We start from the raw sequence: 15,320 nt of genomic DNA, 5'->3' as shown, positions 1-15,320 counted from the left end.
TAGCTTACGTATGAATATCTGTTATAATGTTATTTCTGTTCTTAAGATATATGTTTTTTTTTTAATTGTTCATTACTTCCCATACAATTTATGTATTTCCCTCTCTTACTGGGCTATATTTTCCTGTTGGGGCCCTTGGGCTTATAGCATCCTGCTTTTCCAATTAGGGTACGTTGTAGCTTAGCTAGAATAATAATAATAATAATAATAATAATAATAATAATAATAATAATAATAATAATAATAATAATAATAATAATAATAATAATAATAATAATAATAATAATAGGCCTATTTCTTTATGAAACCTTCGTTGATTGTCAGTAATTGCCTAAGACATTAGACATTTGGTGAATGAATTTTGAAGTCTATAAATTTGTTACGCAAATTTGTCTACAATCCATCATCAGACAATTCAATAAATTTTAATTAAGGTAAAGAAGTTTTACATTTAGTGGCCATGGGACCGATATTCAATATTCAACTGATCTTGTAAAAACATATTTGCTTGATGTATTTATTTTGTAGAAAACTATGCAGCAACTATTTAGTTATGTAATATTTTAAAGACAAACTGAACTACTTGAAAGGCTATTGAAAGCAGATCTTCAAGAATTCTGCACTACATTTCATAGACATACTGTATAAGCATTTTAACTAGAGCTACAACCATAAAGATTTTCTGTGTAAATTTGACAGTAACGTTGATTTAATGGAGTTAGAGAACGTATTGACAAGATAGCGAGTAGGAAAAATATATGGTTCATGTATTTGGCTAGAAATTAAAGTATCGTATATATTAACTACTGCACTGTATTTGTTCAGTGGGAGGAGTTTCTTAGCTCATACTAATTCCCTCATATCGCAAGAGGGTCTGCCCCTCTCTTTTAGTCTTCTCTTTCTTCCTATTTCCTTAATCTTCCCCATCCTTTCAGCTATAAACTAGATTGCATCCAGGGGTACTCTTCCTTTCCCCATATTCCCCACTTTCCTCTTGGTAAGGTTAGAAGAGACTCTAGCTCTGGTAAGCAGCTCTTCTAGGAGAAGGACAATCCTAAATCCAACCATCGTTCTTTGGTCTTGGGTAGTGCCATGGTCTTCCACTGTCTTTGGTTAGATTTCTCTTGCCTGGGGGTACACTCGGGCACACTATTCTATCTGATTTCTCTTCATCTTGTTTTGTTAAAGTTTTTACAGATTATATAGGAAATATTTATTTTAATGTTGATACTCTTCTTAAAATATTTTATTTTTCCTTCTTTCCTTTCCTCACTGAGCTATTTTCCCTGTTGGGGCCCCTGGGCTTATAGCATTCTGCTTTTGCAACATACTAGGGTTGTAGCTTAGCAAATAATAATAATAATAATAATAATAATAATAATAATAATAATAATAATAATAATAATAATAATAGAAAACGACAATTTTGAGGAAAGCATACGATACTCTGGCAATGAATATCTGGGAACTCTGCAAATCACTGCGATAAATCAATGGAAGATCCATGTTGGTCTTCTCAAGTTTGTTGAATCTTGAAGTGCTAAGTCTAACCTCACGAATAGTGATTATTATTGGACTACAACATATTATTACATAGTTACTGGTGGTGTTTACCGAATATTGAACTGGTAAGATAGTAGAAGGAACCTGACCATTAGATTTTTGTTTCATATTTTAAATGGTAACCTACTGTAGTTATGGCTACTGTCATTATGTTTGTTTACGTTATTGAATAGGTCTATTGTAGGGTCAAATATTATGTGTTTACGTTATTGAATAGGTCTATTGTAGGGTCAAATATTATGTGTTTACGTTATTGAATAGGTCTATTATAGGGTCAAAATAATGTTTGTTTACGTTATTGAATAGGTCTATTGTAGGGTCAAATATGTGTTTACGTTATTGAATAGGTCTATTATAGGGTCAAAATAATATTTGTTTACGTTATTGAATAGGTCTATTGTAGGGTCAAAATAATGTGTGTTTACATTATTGAATATGTTTATTACAGGGTCAAAATAGTTTGTTTACGTTATTGAATAGGTCTAGGTAAATGTCTAGGAGAGGGCCGCACACGTTTTTCAAGTATTAACGACGAAAAACGGCAAAAAACAACCAGATTATTGTTGCACAGTGCATAGAAACATGAGGAAATGAATAAAAAAGAAACTAAGACTTAACTCTTACACACAAAATTTAAGCATAAACCTACTACTACAATTATGGGGGACCCCAGTGGGAAGCGGGGTTTTTGGGTGGGGGAGGAGGAGAAAAGTGATTTTTCGGGGCACTACCGAACCTAATACAACCAACTAACCTACCCTGGGGGGCCTGTACCCCTACCTAGGCCTACCGGGGGGGCTTTGCCCCCCCCCCCCCTGCGACCCCCCCCTTAAGGCCACAGTGATTTTCAGGGCACCACCGAACCTAATACACCCACCTAACCTAGCCTAATAGCCCTGTATCCCTACCGGGGGGGGGGGGGGGGAGCCCCTTCTGCGACCCCCCCTTAAGGACACTACCTAACACATCCATCAAACCAAATTCAAAGTGATGGTACTGTTGTATACATCGTTATACTATCACCATTATAATATACTCCATAAATTAATGAAGCTTACCTTAACCTGTTGGTTGATAAAGATGTGCTGCTGCTTTGAGGAAAACGTGAAGCCGTTGCGAAGGTTCCCTGACATGCAGACAATTTTTATTTTGTAAAATTAAATTGTGTCTGGCACAAATCCACTAGTTTTTCAATATAACCCCGAATAAGTAAGAACAAATTCATTGTAACTTAGGAAACAGTCAGGACAAGAAGATGGAATTTCAACTTCTTGTGCAATATCAGATGACGTGCTTGCTACGGCCTCGATGTCTAGGAACGAAATAAAATGGCTTGGTAAGAAAATGTATTGTCGCACTGTGATGGGTAAGAAAATGTATTGTCGCACTGTGATGGGTAAGAAAATGTATTGTCGCACTGTGATTGGCCAAACGTGAAGACGTCATTGGGAAAGAAAATGTATTGTCGCACTGTGATTGGCCAAACGTGAAGACGTCATAGTGGACTAGTTTGTCTGCGGATTATAGTGGTTACAGGGCTCATTTGAGCAAAAATAAGACAGTCAACAATAACAACAGACTTAGAAAAATCTGGGAAGACGACAAGAGTAGCGTGACTTTGATCGTCGATATTTCGACTATTATTGATTTTCACTAAATTATCTCACTGGTATACCATTATATACATACATTCCTACATATTCTAGTAAAAATAAATTGAATATCAGTTATATCTTCATGCAGCCCTCTCCTAGACATTAACCTAGGTCTATTATAGGGTCAAAATAATGTTTGTTTACGTTATTGAATAGGTCTATTGTAGGGTCAAAATAATGTTTGTTTACGTTATTGAATAGGTCTATTATAGGGTCAAAATAATGTTTGTTTACGTTATTGAATAGGTCTATTGTAGGGTCAAAATAATGTTTGTGTACATTATTGGGTAAAGGTGTACTGTATTACAGGGTCAGATTTCGAATAGAAAATATATGTTTTCCTGTAGTAAATAACGTGATTTGACCGAATTTGACCTACATTTCAACCGAAAACCAACAGAACAACCAATCCGACTAACTTTAAGTGTGCGAACTGGTTGCTGTCCTTACAGATGAAATGAAGGTGAAAACCGGTTAAATCACAAAATTTTCTACAGGAAAACATATATTTTCTGTTAAAATGGTTAAATATAATGTCTTTTATTATATATAATCTGTTAAAATACTTAAATATAATGACTAATGACTTGTTCAAATTTGGTGTCACTTCACTCACGTATGTACTGCGAACGGTAACATTAGCAACGTTACCAACGTTACGGTGGTACACAGTGTTACCAGCGTTACGGTGGAATTACTAACGATGGCAAGAATACGGTATTATTATCGTGTGTATTTTAAAGAATTTTTCCATATACCCTTTACACTATATAAAAAAGTACAAAAAGGGTACAGGACCTAACAAACCGACCTAACCTAACCTAGAAGTTTCCAGGTCACAAACCCAATATAATGCCCTTTGTTATATCACTTCACTCACATTACGGTAACATTAGTACTGTTACGAGAATATTATATACAATGGTTCTTGTTTCGCCATTAGCTCGCTTCACTCGCATGAAAATAAAACATCAAGCTCGTATGTACTGGCAAGCGGTAATGTTGAGCTGCGCACGCTAACATTACCAACGTTAAATACTGTATAATGATTCTTGTTCCTCACTTACGATCACAGGAAAATAAAACATCACCCTCCTATGCATTGGAAATCGGTAATGCTGAGCTTCACACTTTAACAAAATATAATAAAACTAACACATTTAAGTTAAAGAAATTAATGACTTACTTTTATGACCGTGACGACGTAACTTACGGGTCACGGGGGTGTTGTGACTAAGTCTGTGGTGTCTTAACTGTTTTGCCTTACTTTAGTACTGCACTTGGAACACTGTAAAAGCTGGTATATTTCATTACGTGATTCAAGAAAATTATCAACACTGGAATACACCAAAATACTTTCAAGTATGGATTACTGAAGTCGATACAATTTTCTAATATTGTACTTAAATTGTAAAATACGCAAAAGACGACACTTGAACTAACAAAGACCTGACTAGGGCAAAGGTTTCCACAGAAAAGGGCTTATTGGAGGGTGGGGGTAGGGAAATATTAACCCCCCTATACAAACTTTAGATATGTACGGGTTCGTGATTGGTTAACGGAAAAGCAACGGAGTCTAGAGAGTAAATATGAATGAACAGAATGGGAAACCTTTCCAGAGCAAGTATTTATGTGAATTCTGGGAGTGACAAGGTGATAACAAAATGTTTAAAAGTAATATATGAAGATAAAATGGAATGTATGATAAATAATACTGCACACCTTGCAAAAGCCTTAACAGCTGGTTTCAGCTAGCTCTGAAGTAATACTCCTATATAAAGAGCTTCAGGTTTGTTTAGTTAGGAAATATACAAATTATCCAAAATTTGTCATATTTCTTTTAAAATGTTTGGTATTTTCAGTTTTATAGGAGTCCAAAATGGCAGCTAAAGAAGAAAAGAATTACTTTTTGTACCTTGATGAACTGTCCAGACGTCTTGCTGCTGATCAGAGAAGACTCACTGAAGAAAATCTTGCTTGTTTAGGTTAGCAGTCTGATTCATTTAATTTTTCACTTTTTGAATTGGAGTTTGTTCTGAACTAGAATACAAACCACGCTATTTAATAGGGGTACTACTTTTGGCGTAGCTGAAATGACGATCAATTAATTTTTAACGAGGGTTTACTACCCACACCGCTAGTTAGCGGGGTTAGGGGAGGGCAGCCTGCTACCCTCCCCCTCCCCTTCTCACACACCTGTGCTTGAGCTCACTTTGGTCTCGGCTCGGATGGGGGTCAGACGTGTTTGCTCTCATCCTCGCCGTCATATTGGCAGCCATTTAATTGTTTTTGTTCTTTCTTTTTTGTAGTTTCTGTGTATGTGAAGTTGGCCTCTGCGATCATGCGCACCTGGCCTGGTTTTCCCGACCACCCCTGTGGAACATTCATGTTGGCGGTCGAGCATGATCCTCACGCCCTTTGTACTTCTTTTAGGGGCCAACCGTGTGATAGTGTCAACAAGTGTAGGGAGTGGTCTGCCTCCCAGTGGGAGAGGTTTTCGCGCCAACGGAAGAAGTCCAAATGGGATTTGTTCCGTAACCGAAATACAAACCACGCTATTTACATTGGGTTTACCTTTTAGCGCAGCTGAAATGGCGAGCCATTAGAATTTAACGAGGGTGTATTACCCCCGCGCTAGTTAGCGGGGGGGGGGGGGGTTAGGGGAGTGGTAGCTAGCTACCCCTCCCCCCCCTCACACACCTGGTGATGCTCACTTTCACTTTTGGCTCGGACTGGGACAGACGTCTCTGTCTTTGTCCTCGCATGGCAGCCATTGTTTGTTTTGTCTTTACTTAATCACTTACTTTTCTTTTATTCAATATATATGTAAACATTTTTTCATGTTTGTATATATATTTGAGTATAGAAATCAGTAAGTTTGCTTTTCAGAGATGTGTGTGTAGTGTACGATATCTCCGTGGAGCCCTCAGCAGTTTAGGCCACCACGGTGTAATTTTATGGGTTGCGTTCGAGTTTGACTGCGGTCTTTCTCTCTCTCTCTCTCTTGAGGTCGTTCACCCTTTTACTACGTTCCTACGTTTGTAGCTTCCTTCCCGTGTGGGGGGGTTGCTACGCCGTACGTTTTGTCTCAATCAGTTTATGAATCTAATTGTATTTGTTAATTTTTCAGCTTTGGAGAACAATTCCTTTCGGGGTTTTCGTTCTTTCTTTAGTGTTCATTCATTTTTAAATTACATAATTACATAGTTACATAATTATAATTGTTATAATTCTGTTCTGGTTGCTGCTCTCCTTCCGTAAGTGTAAGTGGTTGTGAGGGCACGTGCCTGTTGTGTAATTCTTGTTTTCCTTTCCCTCGGGATTCCTTTACGGAGCCTTCCCGGGGGAATGAATGTGTACTAATGATATATGTTTTATTTTTTTAGTTACCGATCTAGTTCGTTTCTGTAATATGGCAACGGTGTGAGCTCTCTAGTTGAGACCTAAGGATTCGGCTGTTGCTGCCTCCCCTTTGGATTTTCGTCAAGGGCGTGTCTCCTTCTACTGGAAGTACTCCCGTGACGATTGACAGCTCTCCAGTTCATTTTAAAACTCATGAGGCTCGCCTCCTTGGGTGGGTAACTTTCCTTCCGAGGGAAGTTTTTCCTGTCCAGGCTTGAGTTTTTCTCCTTTTGGGGGGTTCTTCTCTTGCCTTTTTTTTTTTCGTGCGACTATGCTCTTGGTGCTGAGCGGTCGGACCTGCAGTTTCGCTCAAGGGGCTGGGCAACTGCAGGAGCCCCTCTTTGGAGGATTGCTCCTTTTAGGTCACTGGCTGACCAGTCTCTTCTACGAAGTGTTTCTCTTTCGTTCGCGAGAGAGTACACTCATAGAGACTCCTCTTCGGAGGATTCTTCTGCTGTTGTTGCTGTTGGCCTCCTTCGCCATAAGGCTCACCGTCCGCCTCGTCGTAAGGGCCTCCCACCTCCCTATAAGGGTGCTAAGAGGCGCCTTTTTGAATCTCCGTATGCAGCCTACAACTCCTCCTTCTTGATCTTCCGCCCCTGGTGCAGATGGACAGCAGTCTGACGGGCAACGGTCTTCCCGACGGACAACGGTCTTCCAACGGACATCAGTCTCCCGGCGAACAGACAACGGTCTTCCAACGGACATCAGTCTCCCGACGGACAACGATCCCTTCGGGGCAAAGGGTTGCCTCCCACGGGGGTTCTTCCCTTGCGTGTCAGGGTTCCCCTGCGCGCCCTGCTGCTATGTTCTCTCCTGCTCCTGCTCAGTGTTAGCGCACTGGCGCTCTCCTGCTCATCAGCGCTTTCCTGATCGCTAGCGCTCTCCTGTTCGCCAGCGCTCTCCTGTTCGCCAGCGCTCTCCTGTTCGCCAGCGCTCTCCTGTTCGTCAGCGCTCTCATGATGATCATCTCTGCTGTTCCTGTTGGTTCCTGTGCGCCCACGTTCGCCCTCGCGATCTAGAACTTCGGTTCAGGTCTGGGTCAAGGACTCTTCTTCTACGCGCAGGCTTCCACGCGTTGCCTTCTGCTCGCCAGCGATCACCAGCTCGCCAGCGATCACCAGCTTGCCAGCGATCGCCAGCTCGCCAGCGACCTTAGATGCATCAACGTTCACCTGCTCGTCAGTGATCTCCTACACGTCAACGATCACCATCGATCTGCCACGCGTGTCAGTTCCCCTGAACACCATCAGTAGCGATCTAGCGCTCGACTGCTGTGGACCTCGATCTGCAGTAGCTGAATTTTGCCGTAGATCTTCCTCCTGCTCGCCAGCGCTCACCTTTACTTCTATCCTTCTGTGCGCCAGCTTTCTTCAATCGCCAGCGCACATCTGCGTGCCCTTTCCTGCCACGCACCATTGGGCGCCAACAGTTTTCCGACCGTCTAGGATCGCCTGATTAACAGCTTGCTTCAACGCTCACCCTCCTGATGCACCTGCGCGCCTTCTGTTAGCGCGATGCGCGCTAATCATCACTAGTCTCTCTCGCGTTGGCAATCGCCTACGCTCCCGCGCGATTCTTCACCTGCGCGCTAGCGTTTTGTTAACGCACCACCGCTCGCCAACGCGCCGTCGCTTGCCGACGCGCCATCGTTTGCCGACACGTCATCGCGCCTTCACTCTCCTACGGGCTATCGCTCGCCAGAACGCGCCATCGCCCGTCAACGCGCCATCGCCCGCCTACGTGTCATCGGTCTCCTGACCGCCTGCGCTCACCCGCGCGCCCACGTGCCTGCGCGGCCACACGCCCACGTGCCCGCGCGACCGCACGCCCACGTGCCCGCGCGACTGCACGCCTACGCTCATGCGCGACCGCGTACATGCTCTCCAATGTTCGCCCGCGCACGAATCAACGGTATTCCGTCGCGCGGCCGGACGGGGTCCCGCCGCGCGGGCCGACGGGGTCCCGCCGCGCGGGCCGACGGAGTCCCGCCGCGCGGGCCGACGGGGTCCCGCCGCCCGGGCCGACGGGTTCCCGCCGCCCGGGCCGACGGGGTCCCGCCGCCCGGGCCGACGGGGTCCCGCCGCCCGGGCCGACGGGGTCCCGCCGCCCGGGCCGACGGGGTCCCGCCGCCCGGGCCGATGGCGTCCCGTCGCGCGAACGTCGGCTTAATTCTTGCAGTATCCATTGCTCACCTATGGGTTATCGCTCGGCGACCACCAGCTCTCGCCCTTCCTACCACTCTCGCCCTTCCTACCACTCTCGCCCTCCTTCTGCGCTCCTTCGCTCACCTTCGTTTGCGTTGCTGCGTGCCCGCGCATGGGCGCTTCCACGTTCACCCACGCGCAAATCATTGATTTACCATCGCGCGAGCGCCAGGGCGATGGCGACCGTGATTCCCATTGGGGTTTTGCAGCATGGCCAGCCTGGCGAGTCTTCTGGAGTGTATTTCCGGAACGCGGCCTCACCCCGTAAACGCAGAGCATGGCACATGCAAGTATTAGAAGAATCTTCAGGGAGGTCTGAGCAACATTCTTTTTTCCAGAACCTGGGTTAGCCCTTCCCCGTCATTCCCTGGAAGGGTTTTTAGCGGGCGACTTTCCGTTCGAGATTTCTCCATCGACCAAGGGGTGACTGGTTTACCCCTTCCTCTTCTCCGTCTCGGGAAAGGGGCTTACCAAGTCCTTTCCCTCCTCGGTTGCGACCCGAGGTTTTGTTCAAGGAAGCTACAGGAAGGTCATGGGTACTTTCCTCCTCTCGGGCTCAAGCACCTTGGCGTTTCGTCGTCAAGTATCGAACTTGAGGGCAAGGTCGATGTTGGACCATCTGGTTGCAATGACCGAGGGCTTCCTTTCGGGTGTCTCATCCGTGGATGTCGACAACCTCGGACACCCTTCCGTCCTTGAGAGGAGTTTTGTTTGTCCCCAAGGACAGAGACATAGACAGCGGCTGTGCGGAGGAAGTCGACTTCCGTTTTCACTCCTCCAAGGCGCTTTCTTCCAGACCCTGCAGGGCTCCAGCGCCTCTTTCTTTCAGCCACGTCGGCCTAAGTTATTGGACCGGCTACGACAACTGAAACAAGGTGTCCAATTGCAGTTCCCTCCTGTCAGGAACAGATGACACGGGAGGCTCTCCCGGGGGGGCATAGTCCTAGAGGGAGCGGCAGAGTTCACGAACTCTAGGATTGGCACCCCCCCCCCTTGCAGGTTTCACGCTGGGAGGATGCCTAAGGTTACTCATCCAGATGACAGCTTCCCGATGCCCATTCCAGCACGATCTCTGTGATCAGCCAAGGATATTGCGCCTGCCGTCTCTGTCAGCGAATTCAGTGTCTCTGAACCTCTATGCCATAGGGTCGGCAAGAGTTTGCCCGTTTGGGCAGAATGATCCATGCCTTAGGAGAAGGTCCTCCATAGGATCGTCGACGGCTTCACCCCGGCTTCTTCAGTCGATCCTTTCTTGTAAGGAAGTATCTGAGACGGGAGTTCCGTAGTCGACCTCTCAGCCCTGATCAAGTTTGTCGAACAAACTTCGTCCAGCGTGGAACAGCAGAATCGATCAGACTGGTAACGAGGCGACAGGACTACTTAGGCCCTGGATCTGAAGGACGGGTACTTTCAGTTTCCATTCCATCCATCTTCTAGGAAGCTCGTCGAATTCAGCCTAGACTACAGATGTTCCTGCTTAAGATGCAGTGTGGCGATCCCACCGTGGCATCGCAGGTTTTTTTCCCCAGAGAACTCTCCTTGTTTTCCTCATGGCCGCTCAGGTGCAGGCTTCCTCCTCCTTCGCCTTTTGGAGGTCTGGTCAACTCCGGTAGGCTCGGGTTCGACCTTCTTCAGCACCGGGACAGGCTTCCGGATCCTTACCATGAGTGAGGGTTCATGGTATTTTGCTAGGAGCCTTCTCTTCTCCTGCCTCAACATCTGGAGTATCTAGCCATGATATTGGGGCAACGGCCTTACCATGTTGGAAACCCCGCTTCTCGTCTGTCCAGCGAGGTTAAGCAACGTCGGTTCTGGTCGGTACTTGGATGGGTGACCGCCTGGGGACGCCAGATTCAGTTGCCACCTCCTCCGAGCCTTCCCTTCAGTTGACTGTGGCAAGGCTGAGGAGAGTCGCAGTACCTGTTCTCAGTCGAGCAGAGCTTTCAGCCCTACCTTGGAACGCCTCCTAGTTCTCTTTTTCTCATTGACCCCTAAGTTCCGAATGGTCGCCTCAGGATAAGTTCCCTGTGAGGCGGCCCAAGTTCCGGTGGTTTCAAAGCAACGATTAACCGGACTTTCTGGCCCCTATGGGACCAGCGGAACGATTAGACCTGCAATGGGTGTTGACCTATGGAACCTCTTGATTGGAGTGGATATTCTCGTCCTTTCCCCACATTTTTTATGCTGTTCTCGGACTCGTCAAAGAAAAGGGGGGGGGGGCATGTTCCGGTCCAGGCCTATGGTCAGGACCTGAAGGATACATCTCCATCATTCAGGCAGGCTTAGGGGCCGTAGTCTGGCCCCTCTACAGATCCTATAGCTCCTACCAAGTCGCTCCGTGCTCTACGACTTCATGGTTCTGGCATGTTCTAGGCAGCAGGGGACGCATTTTCTTACCTTCGCATCTTGCAGTAGTGATACCGAGTGATTTGAGATACTCTCAATACCACCATCGGCTCTCTCATTCCGGGCAGAGGAAGGTTCTCTCCGACTATCTGAGCAGAGCCTCGTAGAGAGAGTGTACCGGGGGTCTTTGGCCTTGAGTAACCAGCAAGTCCTGGTCTGGGGGAACTGATCGCGATAGCTTGGAACCTCAAGCTTCCGCTGTTCTTCCCCCCAGTCTCAGACCCCGAGACTCTGGCAAGATGCATTCTGGTGATGGTGGGACAACATCGACGCCTGCGTCTTCCCTCCTTTGTTGTCTGTTGAGAATGGGTCTCAACAAGACCAGATTGTCTGTCAACCTTTCAATGGCCCTGAGAGCTCCACTGGGACTATGCGCGAAACGGTTTCCGGACCCTCTGCTTCCCCTGACGGAACTCCCGGGAGAGCTTCTCCCACGGCACAGGCTACTCAAACAACCACACTGCAACATCTTTCACGAGCCGGAGCGTCGCTTCGGCTTCATGCCTGGAGACACTACGCCTCCTCCTGAAGAAGAAACAACCCGTTACAGTCGCGGGACGGAGGTCGCGTCATCTACGATAGTCATCCGCAGGGGTCTTCCAGGCGAAGTGGAGAGTCTTCGGTGGTTGGTGTCGTGGGAGATATTCCTCTTCCCTTGAGGCCTCTTCTCCAGCAATAACGATCTTATTGCCTTTCGGCGGGAGGAAACTCCTTTCCGCCCTCGGCAAGGAAGCCTGTCGCTCGGCCTTTCCCTGACCTTCAGGCTTAAAGGAATAATTTTTTCCTTCCTGCTGGACCTTTCCTCATTCATGCGAAGCTGCGAACGTCCCTGCCCTAGTCGGAGTGAGACCTCCAACTTGGAGCATGGCTCGGACTTTTTAGTCCCTTAAGATATCTTCTCAAGACCCTTTACGTCAGGCCTCTGATCGTATTCCGTCTTGGGCCTCCTGCTCACTCTGGCCGTGGCCAGTGTGTAAGCAATCTTCCTGGTCTCGTACGACTCCGCCCTTTCTAAGGAATGGGGGAAGGCAACATTCAGGTTCGCTCCTGAGTTGTTTGCTAGACTCAGAATCTTGGGGTCCCGGCCCTTCGATCCAATTCCTTCAAGATTTTAAGTCACCATTCTGTATCTGATGTCCCAAAACCTTCTCCTTCTTGCCAGTAAGGAATCGAGAGGTTAGCTTTGGGAACAGCTGCAGCTTGTTCTCACGTGCAGCTGGTTTGGGAGCACAAGAAGGACACGGGGGAGAGTCACCAGTATACCTCTTCAGCTCGGACTCAAGGACATTCATTTCGACCTGACTCCAGACCCTGCCCCGTCACGTCGCCCTACAGCACGATGTCGGATACAGAGTAATTCTACTCTGTGACACAGGTGCTACAAGCTGGAGTCTGGAAGCGTCTAATGACCTTCGCAGCCCGATTCCTGCAGGGCGTGACCCACAGGAGTTTCGATACGCAACAGCTGGTCTAACCTCAGGCTCCTTTTTGGACAGGTAGCAGAAGGTTGAGGGCATTGTTATCAGGTTTTAGTCTGCATGAACAAAAGAAGTATGGCTGGCCCTTACTTCTTTCTTCATCATCCCCTCTACTGGGAAGCAGCATCCTGGTTTCTGCATAGCTGACCTCGAGCCTCTGCAGGTAAACCATGCTTCCTTGTGTTCCGAGTATTGAGTCAATACTGTCGCGTCCCCCATACCCTGACGAGGTGGTATTGGGAACGTCCTAACCCAGAGTTCCTTCTGGAACTCCAGGTCAACTGCCTAGGAAGGGTCACACTTCTTCCTTCACACACACAAGCTTATGTAGGCCACATGGTTCCTTGCGGAGCAAGGAACTTGTGAGGGAAGGGACTCCTTTTCTCAAGTGCGACTCACTCGGATTCTGAGTTCCCGGGTAAAGCCAAAGCCAGTATGGCTGGGGACTTTCCACCCTACCTAAGGGGTAAGTCACCCAATGTAAATAGCGTGGTTTGTATTTCGGTTACGGAACAAATGACAAATTCGAAGATAATTTGTATTTTTCCTAACCATACAAACCTTAGCTATTTACACATATTTGCCCGCCAGCCCTGTCCCCCAAGACAGGTGCTACCTCTAAGTGAAAGTGAGCTTCACCAGGTGTGTGAGGGGGGGGGGGGAGGGGTAGCTAGCTACCACTCCCCTACCCCCCCCCCCCACTAACTAGCGCTGGGGTAATACACCCTCGTTAAATTCTAATGGCTCGCCATTTCAGCTGCGCTAAAAGGTAAACCCAATGTAAATTGCTAAGGTTTGTATGGTTAGGAAAAATACAAATTATCTTCGAATTTGTCATATTTCTCCTTCGACGGTTGCTTCGAAGGGAGAAAAACCCAAGGCCTCTTTTTCCATTGCCCAAACCTCCTCCGAAGCTCCTACTCGGTCGGTCTCTTTCAAGAGACCGTCGAGTGGTAGCGTAGACCGATTTATTGTTAACCAACCTCAGGTCTCGAGAGATGACATTGCTTCCACCTCTTCCCCCGGGGGAGGACATGTCGCTAACCTCTCTGTTTCAGCTTTAGTCCTCCTTGGGGCTTACGGGTTCGCCATCCAAGGAGGTTTTGCTTGACTACATCTGATTGGGTGCTGCTGTCAAGCAATCGTCGTCACTGTCAGAGGTTGATCCTCTGTCTCTTGTCGATGTTGTGGTGTCAGAGGTATCCAATGCGGTTTCACCCATCTCCTCTTCCACACCAGACTCCTCAGTAGCTGACGGCTTAGTTTCTCCCATTCCTGATCAATCTACGAGGGGGAAACTAAGTCCATCGTCAGTCTCTCCTGGTAGTGTTTCTCTCCCTCGGTGGAATCCACTTACACAGACTCCTCTTCGTAGGACTACTGAAGGTCAGCTTGCTGATCCAACGGCCCCCAGAGGGCGCATCCGTCGGAAGGCTCGCGTTCCTCTTCGCCATAGAGGCCTTCCTTCATCTGCGGTGAGGAGGCACCTCTTTGGTTCAACATCTTCGATGCAGTCCATCGCAGAGGAGCCTCCAGACCAATCATCCGTCACTGCACCTGCATTGGTTCTGGACCTCTCTGCAGATCTTTTGCGATCTCCTTCAGTGGAAGGTCGTCCTTTTAAAGGACAGGCCGACCTTCCACCCAACAGACCTGCTGACCTGCTGTCGTCATTCCTGCATGGGCCTAACAAGGCTCCAACTGAACGTGCTATTGCGCGCCAACAACCTAAGCGCTCACGAAACCTGACAAGCGCTTATCAGTAGCTCGTCAGGCCCCATCACTACAGTGCGCTGATCTTCCTTCTTACTCTAACCCAGGGCATCAAGAGCGTACGCGCCAACATGCACACACGCTCCAACAAGAGTATAGCTCCACCACGCGCCATGAGCGCCCTCATGCCCACTTGCACCAATGATCTATTGCGAGCCAGGGCTTGCGTGCGCGCCCTGGGCACACTGCACTCACACGCCCTGTGCACACTGCGCCCACGTGCCCTGCGCTTACACGCCAACGATCTCCTATGCGCCCCCACCCATCTGCGCGCCAGCGCTCACCTGTGCGCCAACGTTCTCTTGCGCGCCAACGTTCTCTTGCGCGCCATCGTTCGCCTACGTAACAGCAGTCTCCTGCGCGCCAGCGCTCTCCTACATCTCCTGCACATGCGCATACACGCCCTACAATATACTCTCCTGCGCACCATCCTACGCGCCAGGTAAAACCTGCGCGCCAACTTTCTCCTTATAGCAGGCCTACAGACAAGTCAGCCATGCTGCCTTCACCCGCGTGCCATCCCTTACCAACACGCCAGAGCTCACCTGTGCGCCAGCCTTCTCCTGTGCGCATCCACAAGGATATACGTGCGCGCCATGCGCACGCTCGCCAACCCTCTACTAGGGATGCGCGCTAACATTCTCCCGCGCGCCCAGCATGAATCTACTGCGCGCTAGGGGACTTTCTCCTGCACGCGCGCGCCCTACGGCTGTTACAGATGCGCGCAAATACTCGCCCGCGCGCGCCACCAGTCTCCTCTGCCCCGATATTCTCCCTCGCGCAAGCGCCATTATTCTCCCTCACGTGAGCATCATTATCCTCCCGCACGCGAGCCT

At 47.9% G+C, this 15,320-nt stretch overlaps 1 protein-coding gene across 1 annotated transcript in view; it reads left to right on the top strand.

The window, feature by feature from the left end:
• Positions 1–1,458: 1,458 nt before the first annotated feature.
• The window catches only part of LOC137629593 (serine-rich adhesin for platelets-like), a 178,183-nt gene continuing 164,321 nt past the window's right edge, over positions 1,459–15,320 (top strand). The window contains exons 1-2 of the mRNA XM_068361050.1: positions 1,459–1,628; positions 5,081–5,203. Coding sequence (XP_068217151.1) covers positions 5,098–5,203 — 106 coding nt within the window. The 5' untranslated portion in view covers positions 1,459–1,628; positions 5,081–5,097. The remainder of the gene's footprint in view (positions 1,629–5,080; positions 5,204–15,320) is intronic.

This window comes from Palaemon carinicauda, chromosome 37 (assembly GCF_036898095.1).
Source record: "Palaemon carinicauda isolate YSFRI2023 chromosome 37, ASM3689809v2, whole genome shotgun sequence".
Lineage (NCBI taxonomy): Eukaryota > Metazoa > Arthropoda > Malacostraca > Decapoda > Palaemonidae > Palaemon > Palaemon carinicauda.
The sequence above is the reverse complement of the archived record's forward strand: the minus strand, read 5'-3'. Positions and strand labels throughout refer to the sequence as shown.